Genomic DNA, 19,261 nt, shown 5'->3' with positions numbered 1-19,261 from the left:
GTAGCAGGTAGCTAAGTTCTGATGCGTCTAATAGATATCATATGTAAGTAGACTAGATGCGAAATGACAGACGGCGGCGTTTGTAAACAGCCGCCATCTTAAAGCAGTAGACTACATAGCGCTAATAAATAACAATAACGTTACTGTCACTAGCTCACGTAACGTTAGCCCTGCGGAGGGCTAGTTTTCTATTAATTATGAACACTGTCGATGCGTGGCTAACGTGTCTTACATACAGGCTTTATTTAATCTGTGAAAACATAGCGCTGTAGAGTGATTAGGGTGTAAAATAAAAAATAATGCTAACTGTCAATTTTAGCTCAGTAGTCATTGCAAGTAGCACTGGTCCCTAATATGCTCCAATACAGCATCATACGTAGATTTATTTTGAACACTGCAAAAACTCAAAATGCTATCAGGACTTACAGTTTAGACTAACTTAAAACTTAACTAGAACTTAAAAATAGCTTGACACAAATGGAAATTCTATTGAAATACATGAGAAAAACACCTAACTTTTAAGTGATGTGTGTTATCAAGCGTAATGACAGTTTCAGGTAAGAAACATATATAGATTTTCATAAGATCTAGAAGTTTTTTTAAGTAAAAGCAGTGAATTAGTGTTTTTATTCCAGTCACATCTGAGATGCAATTGTTGGCTGTTTTCAACAATGTACATCGAAAATAAAGACATTGATTGACTGAAAATGGTTCAATATTAGAAGAAATGTCTTGTTTTCTCATGGGTATTATTAATTGCTCTTTACCTAAAAAAATGTTTTATCCGATTACTCGATTAATCGATAGAATTTTCAGTCGATTACTCAATTATAGAAAGATTCGATAGCTGCAGCCCGAGTGCGCTTAAAGCGGACCGAGACCCACAATTTTTGAGCGGACCACAGTTCGTTTATTTGGTTCGAACTATAGTTCCGATGCGCGTTCACATTTACAAAACGAAGTGGACTATCTGAGAAAAAGAAATGTTCTCTTTAAAACTAGGGGTGTGACAAAATATCGAAATGGCGATATAGCGTGATACTTTTAATAACAAAGTAATTATTAATTAATGAATTCTGAAGTATGTGGGATTAACTCCAGAAATCGTTTTTTTATGACGAACATGACCTGCTTTTATTTTTAAATATTCACCGGAGTTACCTTTGCTAAACCGCTAACCGAAAGCTTTACACTCCGTAAAAAACATTCTTCGTCATTTCTTGTGGTGTCACAAATAGATTTTTTTTTCGTGAGCAAATGCTGTTAACCAGCTGTTGAGTGTTATTGTATGATTGGAACTGTACTGCATTGTTTTGCCACAAGGTGTGCTGTCATGTATTTTATGCTAAACGGAGCTAAGCAAAGCTAAACGGTGCTAAATGAAGCTAACCTAACTGATATTCAGTCCGTCGTCGTGGAACAGTCCATTGTGTGTGTGGGAGAGATAATATAAATGCAGCATTCAAATGGCTTTCTTTTTTGTTTGTTTGGTATGCTGACATAATTATACATGACGAATAGCTGGGGGTGCTAGTGGCTCCGGTGGCCCAAGCTCTTGCTCGCTGGGGCAAGGGCAGCTGGTTGGGGGGCCCCCTACTGGTTGGGGGCCTAAGGCGATCGCCTACTTCGCCTGAATAGTAGATCCGCCTATGATTGCACATTTTCTTTAACAAGGTTTCCAGAAGTTAACTCTAAACAAGACACTGCCAGCGGTTTCGCAAACTTTGTCACAATGGACACTCTTCAAGATTTGCTAAAATAGTACGATCCTGACAAAAACATTCGGTCATTGTCGAGACATAATTAGCCCACAAGTATGAAAAAAGAGCCATTGCATTAGGATTAAGATTTGCCAAATTTGTTTTCCGTGAAAAGTCCAGAATTATGGACCTAGTTATAATGAGGGATTAGACCAAGGTCATTGCTACTGGAAGATCTAAGCCCATGTCCTTTTTCTAAGGATGCTTCTGCATGCTTTGTCATTCCCAGCAGTTCCTCGAGTGCAATTACTGTGTGCTTGTGCATCCAATTCTGAAAGTAAACAAAGCAAACAAACATAAAATCCCCGACAAAGCAATGACAAAGCGTTTGCGATCGGACTTTGTGTGTTTGTGTACGCTCGTCCCGTGACGTTTGAGAGAATCCTCCGTGGTCCGCTTGCGCCATGTGAGGTGGCTGCGCTTATCTCTCGTTCGCAGACCTGCTTTTCCGCTCTCGAAACATCAGAGGGTGCTTTTGGCATTAGAGCGTGCCCCGCCGTGGCCTTTGTCCACACAGATCAACGGGATCCCGCATGCAGTCTATGAACAACTGGCGAGAGCCACCTGCTGTGCCAAACGGTTTCGTTCCCTCACAGCGTTTCGGGAATTATTCCTACAGCGATTGAAATAAAGCGTACGGGCGGCCATCTTTGCTGTGTACGGCGTAGATGTGGTGGAAGAACAACAGAATGCAAAGCGTCAGGGCAATATCAACTGAGTGTTATGTTGTCGTCATTGTTGTCTTCAAGCTTTCTGCGCAGGGGATTGTCTCCGTGTCGAGCTTTAATCCAATAAACATTCTAATACACTCTCTATGCAGCATTTCATCTAATAATGGATGCATTTTTGCTGTAAGAGCAGACAAGTGCCACCTTTGTGCGAGCGTGCGACGATTATAGCTTATTTGTGCACGCTGGCGCTCAAAAGCTCATTACACTGCGCTGTCATTGAAGACATTTCATGCCAGTTGCACCCATAGACACACTGTACAAATACAGTGGGGCAAATAAGTATTTAGTCAACCAATAATTGTGCAAGTTCTCCCACTTGAAAATATTAGAAAGGCCTGTAATTGTCAACATGGGAAACCTCAACCATAAGAGACAGAATGTGGAAAAACCCCAGAAAATCACATTGTTTGGTTTTTAAAGAATTTATTTGCAAATCATGGTGGAAAACAAGTATTTGGTCAATAACAAACGTTCATCTCAATACTTTGTTATGTACCCTTTGTTGGCAATAACTGAGGCCAAACGTTTTCTGTAACTCTTCACAAGCTTTTCACACACTGTTGCTGGTATTTTGGCCCATTCCTCCATGCAGATCTCCTCTAGAGCAGTGGTGTTTGTTTTGGGGCTGTCGTTGGGCAACACGGACATTCAACTCCCTCAACAGATTTTCCATGGGGTTGAGATCTGGAGATTGGCTAGGCCACTCCAGGACCTTGAAATGCTTCTTACGAAGCCCCTCCTTTGTTGCCCTGGCTGTGTGTTTGGGATGTTTGTCATGCTGAAAGACCCAGCCTCGTCTCATCTTCAATGCCCTTGCGCAGGGGTGTCCAAACTTTTTGCAAAGGGGGCCAGATTTGGCGTGGTAAAAATGCGGGGGGCCGACCTTGGCTGACGTCCTTTACGTAGACCAATATATTTCAGCAAATTTTAGCAAACCATACTGTGTGTCACATTTGCTTTATCATTTTTTCAAATTAATAATTTCAACAATCTCGCAACTAGCCTTTGTGGCATACTCGAATCCCGGACTGTTGCGAAATACTGCTGCTGTAAAATTAAACTAGCTTCAATTTATCGCTACATATCTTCCGTGTAATCTTGTCGTACATGTCAGCGTGTCTTGTTTGGTAATATCGCCTCACATTGAACTCTTTAAAACCAGCAAATGAGGCAGACACAGTTGTTGCGTATTTTAGAGAAGAAATAGTCCAATTTCCACCTATCCTTGAAGCGTCGGCCGTCTCAGTCAACTTTCTTTTTTTTTGTTGATTGTCACCATTTTAGAAAATTGGGACACACGGGGTAATGCTTAGAGTGCTGCTGCCTTTTAGTGGGTAAATGAGGAGCAGCATTTAGTGTGTAAGCTACTTCATATCCTGGTAGCAGAACTGCTGACCAATTTATTAAGTGTCAGGAAATAAAACACCTAGAGTATTCTATTCAAATGACAGTCACAAGGAGAAAAACCTCCCACCTCATCGGGGATAAAACCATTTGCAGTCAGAAACCACTCGAGTGTCAAGGTTTTAACATGCACACGGGGTTTCGGCAGATGCGAAGCTATGCCTCGCTAAAGTCTTCCCACCTGTTGAAGCGCGCGCAGTCTTTTTATTTACAAAGTCACATGGTCAGAAACATGTCATAACAGTAGGTATGTGGTGCGTGATAATTGGTTAGTTCAGAGTGAGCCAGCTCTAACTACTTCTCCTTATTTGGTGTTCCTCAAAACTGGATGCTTACTGTGAAACAGAAGTGAAACGTATTACAGCTCGACTTGGGAATTTTCCACAGACCTTGGGAACTTAGCTGTAGCTGGGACGAAAGGGAGTGAAGATTAGATAAGAGTCCACTAAAAATTAGTCTCACATGCAAGCATATAGCTTCACAGCAGTTGATAATTGTGTTTTATAAGCATGAATAAAATATATTCTTTCACATTAAGTCTGTGTGCGGGCCAGACGTTATTGATTTTATGACAGAGGCTGGGGGCCGGATGAAATTTGTCCACAGGCCGCATTTGGCCCCCGGGCCGGACTTTGGACATGCCTGCCCTTGCGGATGGAAGGAGATTTTCACTCAAAATCTCTCGATACATAGCCCCATTCATTCTTTTCATTACACAGATCAGTCGTCCTGGCCCCTTTGCAGAAAAACAGCCCAAAAGCATGACGTTTCAACCCCCATGCTTCACAGTGGGTATGGTGTTCTTCGGATGCAATTCAGTATTCTTTCTCCTCCAAACACGAGAACCTGTGTATCTACCAAAAAGTTCTATTTTGGTTTCATCTGACCATAACACATTCTCCCAGTCCTCTTCTGGATCATCCAAATGCTCTCTAGCGAACCGCAGACGGGCTTGGACGTGTACTTTCTTCAGCAGGGGGACACGTCTGGCAGTGCAGGATTTGAGTCCCTGGCGGCGCATTGTGTTACTGATTGTCGCATTTGTTACTGTGGTCCCAGCTCTCTGTAGGTCATTCACTAGGTCCCCCACGTGTGGTTCTGGGATTTTGCTTACCATGCTTGTTATCATTTTGACACCACGGAGTGAGATCTTGCATGGAGCCCCAGATCGAGGGAGATTATCAGTGGTCTTGTATGTCTTTCATTTTCTAATAATTGCTCCCACAATTGATTTCTTTACACCAAGTGAAGAGTTACAGAAAACGTTTGGCCTCCGTTATTGCCAACGAAGGGTACATAACAAAGTATTGAGATGAACTTGTGGTATTGACCAAATATTTATTTTCCACCATTTTACCTATTGCAGATTCAGTCTTCCCAGCCTGGTGCAGGTCTACAATTTTGTCTCTGGTGTCCTTCGACAGCTCTTTGGTCTTGGCCATAGTGGAGTTTGGAGTGTGACTGACTGAGTTTGTGGACAGGTGTCTTTTATACCAATAATGAGTTAAAACAGGTGCCATTAATACAGGTAACGAGTGGAGCTTCGTTAGAAGAAGTTAGACCTCTTTGACAGCCAGAAATCTTGCTTGTTTGTAGGTGAACAAATACTTATTTTCCACTCTAATTTGGAAATAAAATCTTTAAAAATCAAACAATGTGATTTTCTGTGTTTTTTTCCCACATTCTGTCTCTCATGGTTGAGGTTTACCCATGTTGACAATTACAGACCTCTCTAATATTTTCAAGTGGGAAAACTTGCACAATTGGTGGTTGACTAAATACTTATTTGCCCCACTGTAGATGTTTTATAGTGTTTCTTTTTTTTTCATGAATTCTGGAGAGCAGGTGTGCATAGTTTGCTACATAACAGTGATTGATAGCATGCTGTGGTTCAGTGCAGCTCCCCAGAGTGTGTTGGCCGCCACTTCACCACGACGGCCACTTTGCTGACATGATGCATAAGTCTCACAAGCGAGCAAATAAATCTTCTCCTTGCACTTCGTATCGTACGTAGCATTCTGTGTGCTCATCATATTTAGAAAACAAACCTGTCCGGTTGCAAATGCTAACATGTAGCGGGATAATGAGCCAGTAATGACAAAGTGGCTTCCTTTTAGAGAAAACGCGTCATCTACGGGAAGTCACACTGTGCAAAATAACAGAACAAATTGATGAATGTCCCCAGAAATCAGTCAGTTGATTTCTGCAGGCTCGGTAGAGTCAAGCGGAGAGCTAAAATGTCATTTGAGTCGAGCAAACAAGTTGTTGCTAAGAAGTGGAAAAAGGTGATGCATACTAACGCGCAAACAACTTTTTCTTTGACGCAGTATGCAAACGCTCAGCGTGTTGTTGCGACGCCCACGGGCTTGACAGACCTAACAATTCACCTTGACTGTTGTGATAATATATGCAATGAAATCTATATATACAAAATTTGTCCTTGCTGCCTAATGTGCTGGATGTCAGAACTGCAGTCCAAACGGAAAAATAACACTCTAATTACACTGAAGCTGGAGCAAAAGCCTTTGCAAAGACTACCAACTATTACATTTATGCTTGTTATAAAATGTGAGTGGCTTACCTTCTACTTCTTTTTGGACACCTGCTGTAATAGGAAAAAAAAAACAGACATGTTTATTTTTTCAGGGTTAAGAAAGTAAATACCAAACAGCTTCAATTTTAAACCAACACAGCTGCTATTATATTTTTTTCTGTAGGGTTAATATTTTAGAAACAAATCCATGTCTAATTGAACTGTTTACTTGTGTTTTGGCACACTATGTTCGCAGGTTTACACTAGTGAGAGTGAAGCAAACAAACTGTATGATATAAATAGCAGGATTATTTAGATTAAGGATGTCACAATAGCAAAAATTTTTGCAAATGAGTCTGAATCCAAGTTACCTGATTTTGAGAATCTGCCGATTCTGAGTTCCGATCCGATACAGTTTTTTTTCCCTAATTTGAATAAAAGCTCCAAACATGTTACAGTACTGTACTGTTAACCACTTCTTCCGGAAGTGTTGCCGGATATATAACGTATACCGGTATATATTTTTTTCTTTGGGCAATGCCATTGTATTTCTGGATTATCGTGTTTCTTTTTAGCCCTTAAAAAATACAAAAATATACGTACTTTTTAAAATTTAAAACCCTATCATTTTCATCCATCATCGATTTTCACCCGGACGCCACGTTTTACGGATTATTATTCTAACAATTTGAATGATCACATCAGGTATAGTTCAAATATCACACCATCCAATGGAAGGAAAAAATCTGGGTACGACTTGTTAAACACTATGTAATAAACTTAAAAATCATTTTATAGGTATAGGTATGTATCCATATCACATTAGAGACTACTGTAATCAAAATAACCAAATTGACCATTTCACAAGTGAAGTTTGTAATTTGAGTAAAAAGTAAAAACACATTCACATTTTCCCCTAAAGCATTTAATCTGCAGCAGGGCCGAGAACGAAAAGTGGTATTTGGTATGTGGCAAAATTGATTTTGGCATGTGGCATTTTTTTGCCATGTGGCAAAATTGATTTTGCCATGTAGTATTTTTTTGCCATGTGGCAAAATTGATTTAGCCATGTGGCATTTTTTTGCTATGTGGCAAAATGAATTTTGGTATTTGGCTTTTTTTTTTTTGCCATGTGGCATAATTGATTTTTCAATGTGGCATTTTATTTTTGCCATGTGGCAAAATTTATTTTCCCATGTGGCAAAATGGATTTTGGCATGTGGCATTTTTGCCATGTGGCGTTTTTCTTGGTATGTGGCATTTTTTTTTGCCATGTGGCAAAATTGATTTTGCCATTTAGTATTTTTTGCCATGTGGTAACATTGATTTTGCCATGTGACAATGGATTTTGGCATATGGAATTTTTTGCCATGTGGCATTTTTTTGGTGTGTGGCAAAATGAATTTTGGTGTGTGGCAAAATGGATTTTGGCATGTTGCATTTTTTTTTGCCATGTGGCATAATTTATTTTGGCATGTGGCATTTTTTTTGCCATGTGGCAAAATTGATTTTGGCATGTGGCATTTTTTTTGGTATGTGGCAAAATGGATTTGGGAATATGGCATTTTTTTGCCATGTGGCAAATTGATTTTGCAATGTGGCAAAATGGATTTTGGCATGCGGCATTTTTTTGCCATCAGGCAAAATTGATTTTGCCATGTAGTATTTTTTTGCCATGTGGCAAAATTGATTTTGCCATGTGGCATTTTTTTGGTATGTGGCAAAATGAATTTTGGTATGTGGCATTTTTTTTTGGGGGGGGGGGGGCAAAATGGATTTTCCCATGTGGCAAAATGGATTTTGGCATGCAGATTTTTTTTGCCATGTGGCAAAATTGATTTTGCCATGTGGCATTTTTTTGGTGTGTGGCAAAATGGATTTTGGTATGTGTCATTTTTTTTGCCATATATGGCATTTTTGCTATGCACGTCCAAATTTTCCATTCATATTAAATGGCAGACAAACATGTATGGCTGTGATTTTTGACCATACATTTACCATTACAGCGCATTTACATTCATCCATTTCGCCACATACCAAAAAAAGCCACATAGCAAAAAAAATGCCGCATGGCAAAATCAGTTTTGGCACATACCCCCAAAAATGCCATATGACAAAATCAATTTTGCTACATGGCAAAAAAAAAAAAAAAAAAAAAATGCCACAGGGCAAAATCAATTTTGCCACATACCAAAAAAAAAATGCCACATGCCAAAATCTATTTTGCCACACACCCCTCAAATAAATTTTGCAACATACAAAATACCACTTTCGTTTTCGCTCTCTCAAATTAAAAACAGGAACAGTGTTGGCATTTTAAGAGCTGTAAAAATTGAAATGACAATGCAAAGCCTTCCCCAAGCAATAATCTAGGGTAAATCCGTAGCTGTGTAGCTTTTTTTTTTTTTTTTTTTTTTTTTTGGGGTGTGTTCAATGTATTTTCAGATTTAGGATTGGAAAGGGATACATATAAGACATGATATTTCCCTTTTTTTCCCCCAAAGTATAATTCTTTTAAATGCTTCATTGAGTGAGTCCTCTCAAATCAGCTCATGCTGCTTAGAACAGCACACAACACAACACAACGAGTTGCCATAGCACACTACAACATATGTTTAGGAAGTTAAACGAGTCGGCGCCTTTGAAATGTAGTGCTTTCAAGCTTCTCTGGGAATTTCAAAGCAGCTCCCTTGTCACTCATCGTTTACCTTAACAAGCTGCCTGGTGAGAAAGAAAAGCTTTAGGAGGGAGAGTGAGAGGCTGTACGTGATCGGATGGGACATCTCTATAAAATCTTGCATTTATTATTATTTTTTTAATTGAAAAAAAAATCTGCGATGGACTGAGCGAGGGATCACTGTAATAAAAAATTAATCCCATTTTATTATACTGTGATGCATTTTATCATTACGTGCCATGTAGGGCTGTCAAAATTATCGTGTTAACGGGCGGTAATTAAGTTTTTTAATTAATCACGTTAAAAAATTTGATGCATTTAACGCACATGCCCCGCTTAAACAGATTAAAATGACAGCACAGTGTCATGTCCACTTGTTACTTGTATGTTTTGGTGTTTTGTCGCCCTCTGCTGGCGCTTGCGTGCGACTGATTTTATGGGTTTCAGCACAATGAGCATTGTGTAATTATTGACATCAACAATGGCGAGCTACTAGTTATTTTTTGATTGAAAATATTAAAAATTGTATTAAAACGAAAACATTAAGAGGGGTTTTAATCTAAAAATTCTATAACTTGTACTAACATTTATCTTTTAAGAACTACAAGTCTTTTTTATCCATGGATCGCTTTAACAGAATGTTAATAATGCCATCTTGTTGCTTTATTCTTATAATAAACAAATACAGTTCTTATGTACAGTATGTTGAATGTATATATCTTTCTTATCTTTTCATTCCAACAATAATTTACAGAAAAATATGGCATATTTTATAGATGGTTTGAATTGCGATTAATTACAATTTTTAAGATTAACTCGATTAAAAATTTTAATCGTTTGACAGGCCTAGTACCATGTAATTAATATTATTTTTAAAATGCAGTAATGTTTTCCATTTATTGCATTAAGGAACATTTAGATTCACTGCCTGTTGGGATCCATTTTGTTTAGTTTGATTTGTGGCAAAATTATATTATAAACAAACGTGATTAAATATGAGCTTTTCTTCTATTGGGTATTTTCAGTAGATAGGATGAAGTGAAATCAGTCTAGTTCTCTTAATTCCCTCTCTAGTGTTTTGTAATAGTGCCAGGGTAAACAAATGACATCAAGCTGCTTTCATAATAAAAGTTACTCTAAAAAGATAACTGTTTTCCAACCGCTCCTATGTATTTGACTTCAATTAATTTTGTCAGGCTTTGTCAATTAGTCACCGAGGTGCAATATAAAGCTTTGCAAAAAACGTGGGATTTGCCTCACCGTCGTGGCAGTAGCTTCCCACGTAGCTGGTGTTGATGCAGTTACAAAGGACCTCCCCCTGGCTGACGGAACACAGGCCTCCGTTATTACAGGGTGAGTGCGTGGAACAGATGTAGTCCATGTCGCTGTGGACCGATTGGCCGTCCAAGAGCACCGGCAGAGCTTCGCCCACTTTCAGATTGGCGATGAGGCCACGGAACGGTGGCTCGTACTTGGCGGTGCTGGACGTCAGAGCGGAGAGACGCACGTCGGGCGAGATCCCGCCCACGTAGAGGTCGCTGGCCACCACCATCTCTTTCCTCTTAGACTTGACTTCGGCCGCCTTCTCTTCATTGTCCACAAGCAGCTTGGTCTCCCGGTAGTTCCGCGAGAGTACGACTCGGTGCCAGCGGAGGTCATCGATCCGAGTCTCCGTGTGTAGTGAAGCCGGCTCGGCGCAGTGGATGGCGAAGCGTAACTGGAGTCTCCCGTCGGATACGAGCAGCTCCAGAAAGTCGCAGTCTCCGCCGTCGTCTAAGTAGAGCACCAGAGCTTTGCTGATGTTTGTCTTCAGGATGAAGCTGAGCTCAGCCGTCGTCTTGGCGTCCCATTGTCCGTAACGTGTCCACTGACCTGGAATGCCTTCATATTCCAACGCTCTTCCTGTTAGCACCAAATGAACTAAAAACAATAACCAAGAGGCTTTGTTGTGACACCTGGCCATGATGCTTAGAGTCAAGCAACTAATGCATATGCATCCAAAACAACAAGAGGGAGATAGAATAGCTTAGTGTCTACTGGAGGCTCTTAAAGGCAAAAAAAAGCAATTTTTGCAGTGTTTCTCTAGCCTTGAGTGTCTATTCGGATTCTTTTGGCCATCCTTCCAAACGTGACAGAAAGACAAGAGACATCACAAGCGATTCCCGAGAATGTGGGCTTCCTCGTCTTCGCCATCCAGTGTCTTGGCCTCCATCCAGCACGGCCCCAGTCAATTCTTCAAGCGTCAACTAGGCAAAGAGCCTAGGTGGCGTGCGCTGCCTTTTCAGCCACACAACATTCTAGAACAAAAGGAGGAAATGGGAAAATGATTAATCCTAATTATTACTGGGAATCATGTGGAAAACACGTCAAAATAAAATCTCTTCTGAATCAATCAAGTTCATTCAGACTCATACTCGGATAGGCATAATATATTAATCAATTGCGCGGGATTGATTATGCGTTAATCACTTGTAAAAGTCATTAAAGCACAGTCCACAGCAAAAACTGGGATAAAATGAAACAACATGGAATAAACAAATACTAGTCCTTCTAAAAAAATGTGCATATTGTGATCAAGTTCATTATTTTCTTTAATGTACTGATAAACATTAGACTTTCATATATTTTAGATTCATTACACATAACTGAAGTAGTTCAAGCCTTTTATTGTTTTAATATTGATGATTTTGGCAAAAAAGACAAGAAAAAACAAAAATCCCTATCTCAAACAATTAGCATATCATGAAAAGGTACTCTAAAGAAGCTAATGACCTAATCACATGAATCAACAAATTAACTCAAAACCCCTGCAAAAGATTCATGAGGCTTTTAAAAACTCCCAGCCTGGTTCATTACTCAAAACTAGGGTTGTTCCGATCATGTTTTTTTGCTCCCGATCCGATCCCGATCGTTTTAGCTTGAGTATCTGCCGATCCCGATATTTCCCGATCCGATTGCTTTTTTTTTTTGCTCCCGATTAAATTCCAATCATTCCTGATAATTTTTCCCGATCATATACATTTTGCATTAAGAAAAAAAATGAATAAAACTCGGACGAATATATACATTCAACATACAGTACATAAGTACTGTATTTGTTTATTATGACAATAAATCCTCAAGATGGAATTTACATTATTAACACATTCTTTCTGTGAGAGGGATCCACGGATAGAAAGACTAGTAATTCTTAAAGGATAAATGTGACTTTGTATATTGTGACTAAATATTGCCATCTAGCGTATTTGTTGAGCTTTCAGTAAATGATACTGTAGCCATCTGTTCTGCCCAAATGCATGATGGGAAGTGCACCCATGACTGTGCGTAGTGGTACCAATTGATATATCTTCTCTGCGTTGGGAAATAACACAGGGTGTTAAGAAAAAGATAAATTACTACCTTTCTTCCCTACATTGCTTCCCACGATGCTTCTAATCGTAGGGAGAGGGATTGTAAGGCTTTAGCGAATTAAAAAAAAGGCTCCCAAAATTCACTACTCATTTTACACTCCCTTTTAGCTCTATATATAGGTAAAACGGCGTCATTACAGATTTAACGCGACAATGCGTGAGTGGGCCGTCCAGCGCATGCATTAATTGTGTTATATATTTTAACGTGATCAATTTAAAAAAAACAATTAATTACCGCCGTTAACGGGATAAATTTGATAACCCTACCTTGAGCCTAAACTAAAGATTTGGATGAGTGTAACATATTATGTCCGTAACATTAAATACAATTAGAAAACGATTCATTTAAAAAATATATATATATTAAAAAAAAAGGCATGTCCGATATTTTTTTGCCGATTCCGATACTTTGAAAATGACATGATTGGACCCGATCGATCGGGATGCCGATCAATTGGGACATCTCTACTCAAAACCGCAATCATGGGCAAGACTGCCGACCTGACTGCTGTCCAGAAGGCCATCAATGACATCCTCAGGCAAGAGGCTAAGACACAGAAATAAATTTCTGAGCGAATAGGCTGTTCCCGGAGTGCTGTATCAAGGCACCTCAGTGGGAAGTCTGTGGGAAGGAAAAGGTGTGGCAGGAAACGCTGCACAACCAGAAGGGGTGACTGCACCCTGAGAAAGATTGTGGAGAAGGGCTGATTCCAGACCTTGGGGGACCTGCAGAAACGGTGGACTGAGTCTGGAGTAGAAACATCCAGAGCCACCGTGCACATGTGTGTGCTGGAAATGGGCTACAGGTGCCGCATTCCTCAGGGCAAGCCACTTTTGAACCTGAAACAGCGGCAGAAGTGCCTGACCTGGGCTACAGAGAAGCAGCACTGGGCTGTTGCTCTGTGGTCCAAAGTACTTTTTTCAGATGAAAGCAAAATTTGCATGTCATTCGGAAATCACGGTGCCAGAGTTTGGAGGAAGACTGGGAAGAAGGAAAAATGCCAAAATGCCTGAAGTCCAGTGTCAAGTACCCACAGTCAGTGATGGTCTGGGGTGCCATGTCAGCTGCTGGTGTTGGTCGACTGTGTTTTACCAAGGGGAGGGTCAATGCAGCTAGCTATCAGGAGATTTTGGAGCACTTCATGCTTCCATCTGCTGAAAAGCTTTATGGAGATGAAGATTTCATTTTTCAGCATGACCTGGCACCCACTCACAGTGCAAAAACCACTGGTAAATGGTTTACTGACCATGGCATTACTGTGTTCAATTGGGTGCCAACTCTCCTGACCTGAACCCCATAGAGAATCTGTGGGATATTGTGAAGAGGAAGTTGAGAGACACCAGACCCAACACTGCGGATGTGCTTAAGGCCACTATCAAAGCATCCTAGGCCTCCATAACACCTCAGCAGTGCCACAGGCCGATTGCCTCCATGCCACGCCGCATTGAAGTAGTCATTTCTGCAAAAAGATTCACAACCAAGTGTTGAGTGCACAGCTGATATAATTAATTGAAGGTTGAAGGTTTTTTTTCCAATTTTCTTTTGTGCCAAAATCATCAATATTAAAACAATAAAAGGCTTGAACTACTTCAGTTGTGTGTAATGAATCTAAAATATATGAAAGTCTAATGTTTATCAGTAAATTACAGAAAATAATAAACTTTATCACAATATGCTATTTTTTTTAAGGACCAGTACAGCATATTGCGAGATACACAACAAGCACATTTGCTTTGAAACGTCTACTTCTCAAATAGTGGGGCGTGCAAAGCAATGCCGGGGGTGGTGCATGTGACCTCGGGGAACATACTTTTTTGCTGTCCTGGAACAAAGTGTACTTGCACATCCACACAATGGGTGGCAGTGGCGCCCTCATTTTCAGAGTGTGCGCAGTATTTTTGAACCAAACACGAGCACACAGCTAAGAGATATGAGAAGCTGTGCACCGTTTTCGGGCCGGGCTCACGCAGCGACCCACTGTCTTCTCCGGTTGTTACGTGTTCGCTTGAGAATCGCCATGTTCGGCTTGGGAGCGTCACGACGACCACGCTCACCTCCGGATGTCTCGCGCCCGCCGAGAATGCGCTGTTTTCGGGCCATATGGCTTTGACTTTTAATACAGTGGGAGACGAGGAAAGACCATTCTGTTTACTGTGTCTAAAAATGTTTATAGCAGACAGCGGGAAACCAAATCAATTAAGACGTCGCTTAAAGACATTAGAACCTAATTTCATTGATAAGCCGCTTGATTGTTTTTCAGCAAAAACGTGCCAAATATTGCCAACAATCGTCCCGCTATGTCAGTGTTATATCAGTAAACCAGCAAGCACTATGTAGCATGCTCAGTGCTAAATAACACCACACCATTGCAAAGGAGCTGATACTGCAAGCAGCAAAAATTAAAAACTGTCCCTCTGTCCAGTGACACTGTCGTTTTTCTTCTATTCATTTTTTATTTTTCGGTCTTATTGTTTGATAATGTTGCAAATCAATTTGAATTTATTATTATTTATTGATTTTATGAAATTTTATTATTCAGTATCAAATGCTGAAAAAATGTACGTTGAGTGTTAAGTGTATTTTTACAGTTTGGACGCGATTTTTTTTTTTTTTTTCCTTCAATTTCAATTTGGGCAAATTGATGCAGTTTAAGTCTTTTTTGTTACAAGCAAAATAATGTTAATAAAGTTATAGTTTATTGTAAGTAGATCTATGTTACTTTAATAGAAAAAAAGGACACAATGTTAAGCAGAGGTGCACTTATAAGGATTTTATAGACATATGATACTATTTACAGTGGCGGGAGAGATTTGGGGGGCGCGAAATATTTATGTCTTCCTGGGGGGGGGCAATGTTCCCTCTAATTTTTCATGTGTCTGAGCAGACACGAAGGCCCCCTGAGCAAACTGAGAATCACTGTGAGCAACATCAGATGTGTACGCTGTGTCCACACATTAGTTTCACACCTGTTCAAAACCTTGGATCATAGCAAGTTACATTGCTTGTTACAAGAATGAAAATACAGCAGCAACAATTCCCTCTAATTTTTCATGTGTCTGAGCAGACACACAAGCTCCCTGAGCACAATGCGGACCACAGTAAGCAACATCAGACGTGTACCTTTGGGCCAAAAATCAGTATTACGCCTGTTCAAAACCCTGGATCATAGCAAATTACATGGTTTATTAAAACAATACAACTACACTGTGTAGGCCAAATAGAAGACGTTTGCGATCGTTTGAAAACGGCGCTGTTGTTGCGCTGATCCGGAAACAACGTTCTGAACGGACCAATCACAGTCCTTCGACATTCACATCTCGCGCGTTGATGTGATACGTAGTTATTTTTTGGAGGTGCACGTCAGGCTACGGCGTAGGTCATAAATGGGGTCTGCCTTAACGGCGTAGGTCCGCCGTCACCGCTATTTAGAAGCATAAATCAGGCCTTTAGGTGGTTGCTAGGGGTGTGACCAGTTTGTGGGGAGAAAGTTGGTGTGGGTAAGTTCAAACAGAAAGGCAAGATGATGTGCTGAGCTTTTATACTGTATAGTGTTTTAGATAGGGCTTCAGCTATCGATTATTTTAGTAGTCGATTAATCGATGAACTAGTTAGTTCAAATAATCGAGTACTCGGATAAGGAACATAAAAAATTTAAATACCTGAGCTGAGCCTCAAACAGTATTGAAATAAATAAATAAATAAATAAATGAGGATCTATGTACAACAAAAGAACAATTGGCTAACTTACATAGCAAAAGTCCGCTAGCTTAAATGCTGTAAAGTGCTATCTTTTTTTTTATTTTTATTTTTTATAATGCTCTTAACAAATGGTTCACTCACATATTCCCACAAGAAATGGCTTAATATACCTATAAACTAAATTACAAATGCATTAAAAAAAACTAACTCAAACAAAATCTTAGCTTATGTTGGTCTTGACAGGGAGCAGCTGGATTAAGCCATGTGAAATGAGGCAGACTAGAAGGCAGTGTATCCATCCAAATCATTAAAGCTAAATGCACTTTCAAAACAAACCATTACAACGCCACTTTCATGAAACGAATACTCGAAGCAGCAACATTTTTAATTCGAATCTTTTTTTCCAATCGAATACTTGAGTGAATCGATTAATCTTTGCAGCACTAGTTTTAAGTGCTAAAATATTTCTGCCAGGCCCTTCCAGACAACCTGCAAAAACACCTGCACCCTGCACACACACGCTGGACTATTGTCTGGAGAGGCCCGCGAATAATTGTCCACTAGCACCCCCACCGTCTGACAGGAGGGGAGCGAGGGGGCGATGCTCTGGGGATCCCGGTTATGCTCATCGCACCTGAGCCCTATTCACATTTGTTCTGGAACTGAAGTCTTCTAAATATTTAGTACCGTATTGGCCCGAATATAAGACGGCCCTGATTATAAGACGACCCCCTCTTTTTCAAGACTCAAGTTTGAAAAAAGACTTTTTGAACACCAAATAAATTTTTATCCAGAAAATTACAGTACATCCGAAACAAATGATTACAACAATATATTTGAGAGAAAAAGCACGTTATTTTGCCTCACTCAAATCTTAATATCTGAACATTTAAATATGTAAACTAAAGTGCAGTCACATTCGTAAATGAATGGCTTCTGGTTTTTGAAATGTAAATAAACCAACCTATTGTGATAAAACAACAAATTTGCAGTAACTGCATTAACCATGAAAGTGAAGTCTAACTGTAAATGTATTCTTGAAACAAATCTGAATAAGGAAAAACATTGCAATAAAATAATGCAAACTGGTTAAACTTGAGAGTAGCTGAGATCTGTCATGACAGAACATCGCTTCAATGATATCTGGCGCCATCTAGCGTCATGAATGGGGAGAGTAGCTGAGATCTGTCATGACAAAACATCGCTTCAATGATATCTGGCGCCATCTAGCATTGTGAATGGGTATAATGTCTAGACCGTGAATATAAGACGACCCCCTCTTTTTCAGTGTTATTTCAATGCAAAAAAACACCGTCTTATATTTGGGCCAATACTGTATTCTTTATTATTAGCTAATTAATATAGTGGGGGTAACTGTAGTCAACACTTAAAATACTGTTCGTGTCGCTTATTTAATAAAGAGCCGATCTTGAGGACAGCAAAAATAATCTTTCATGCAAATGTCGATTTTCCTCTGGATTCAAGGGAACTCACTGTAATAGGATCATATATCCAAGCACAACAACCTGATCCGATGAGCGGTCTAAGCTCCAGAACACATTTAATATGATTCTCCGCATTGCATTAGAAATTCTGCCAATTGGCTATCTATATCAGATCGACATGGTTTGACATAACAGTTTCTAACTAAGCCAGCGAGAACTATTTACAGATTTGTAGTGTTTCCTAATATCAAGAAATGAAGACGTTCCTGTGCTTCCGAGCAGTTTTGCAGCTGCGTTACAAAAAGGTGGCAGGAAAAAATAATATACGGCGGAAAACACAGACAAGACTGAAAAAGCAGTTTCTGCTCTTGCACTCCTCTTTAAAAGAAACTGCTGTATTTTCAGCCAAAACAACTGTTGTGTTTGATAGAACAATATGTTTATATGCTGCTATAGCAGATTCATGGCGCATTAAGCCCCCGAACTAGTTTCAATGTGTCCGTTTTACCTCAGAAACCCCCGTTTACAGACGTCGCGCAACTGCTTTAGTTTCAACCCAGCCATAAAACAAAGGTAATTAATTATATTTATTGTTCAAAATGTAATTTTTAGCTTTGAATCATTAAATGATGTCCAATATTTCGTTTAGAAAACAAAACTACTATAGAAAAATTATTCACTCGCATATTTCAAACTTTTAAACAAATTACGTCACAATGAAAGAAATGGTGTCTGTAAAAAAGTCACGGATATCTATCTCATAACTATCACTTAATTGTATTTTTTTTTGTTTTGTTTTGTTACTGTCGCATTTTCTCGGAAATGTTAGATAAATATTCGATCAAAACAAAGAAAAAGGAAAAAAAAAAATTTTTTTAAATGTAAATATATGAAAAAGAAAATCTCGACTACTCCTTGATGTCTGCGATTTCTGCATCGCGACCCTTGTTATATTACCATGTATCACCCATAAAATCCTCCAAAAATCCAGCTGTGGCCATTCACAGCTGTGTCTTGACACTCAGTGATACATGCTACATGGAGGTTTTGGATCGAAACAAGGTAAGTACGCGATAATATCTCGTTAAAGTCATGGCGTCTGTAATTCTGCTCTCGCACGCTCTCACCTCCAGATAGAGTTTTGCTGTTTAAAAAAAATAAATAAATAAAATGCCCTCCCGTTCAAAATTTTCTTCCCCCAGAAAATTGAGATTTTAAGCTGTCCAATGATGTATCATGCGTGCATATCAGACAATTTTGAAAGTTAGCTAAATTGGTGGTCTCAGAGCAGAACTTCATATCATCTGAGTGTTTTCCTGCCATATATTTCACGGCCAAACACAAACTGTTGTGCTGCAACCTGTGGGTACCTTGTGGGACGCAGATTCCCTTAAGCTCACTTTGCTGTCTCTCTGGACTAAGTTAAGCAATGGCAGACTATTAATACATCTACAGGTCGGAGACTGGCAGCAGTGGAAAGTTAGAGGTTAATGTGACAGACAGACAGTATAAATTGTGGCTTGGTCAAATAGCAACACAACAGGTCTCTCAGAGATAAGTAAAGCTTGCACCAAATATTTCATTTTTGCCGAGGACTCGAC

At 39.6% G+C, this 19,261-nt stretch overlaps 1 protein-coding gene across 14 annotated transcripts in view; it reads right to left on the bottom strand.

Annotated features, from left to right (window-relative positions):
* The window catches only part of nrxn2a (neurexin 2a), a 496,353-nt gene that overhangs the window by 368,959 nt on the left and 108,133 nt on the right, over positions 1-19,261 (bottom strand). For 12 of the 14 annotated variants that reach the window (XM_057820438.1, XM_057820422.1, XM_057820428.1 and 9 more), the window contains exons 2-3: positions 10,366-11,402; positions 6,477-6,500 (exon numbers count right to left, since the gene is read on the bottom strand). In XM_057820438.1, the coding sequence (XP_057676421.1) occupies positions 6,477-6,500; positions 10,366-11,068 (727 nt within the window). In that variant the 5' untranslated portion in view covers positions 11,069-11,402. The remainder of the gene's footprint in view (positions 1-6,476; positions 6,501-10,365; positions 11,403-19,261) is intronic. The other 2 variants (XM_057820426.1, XM_057820430.1) reach the window with 1 other exon arrangement.

The sequence above is a fragment of the Corythoichthys intestinalis genome, chromosome 18 (genome assembly GCF_030265065.1).
Source record: "Corythoichthys intestinalis isolate RoL2023-P3 chromosome 18, ASM3026506v1, whole genome shotgun sequence".
Classification (NCBI taxonomy): Eukaryota; Metazoa; Chordata; class Actinopteri; order Syngnathiformes; family Syngnathidae; genus Corythoichthys; species Corythoichthys intestinalis.
This window is presented reverse-complemented; position numbering and strand designations above follow the sequence as displayed.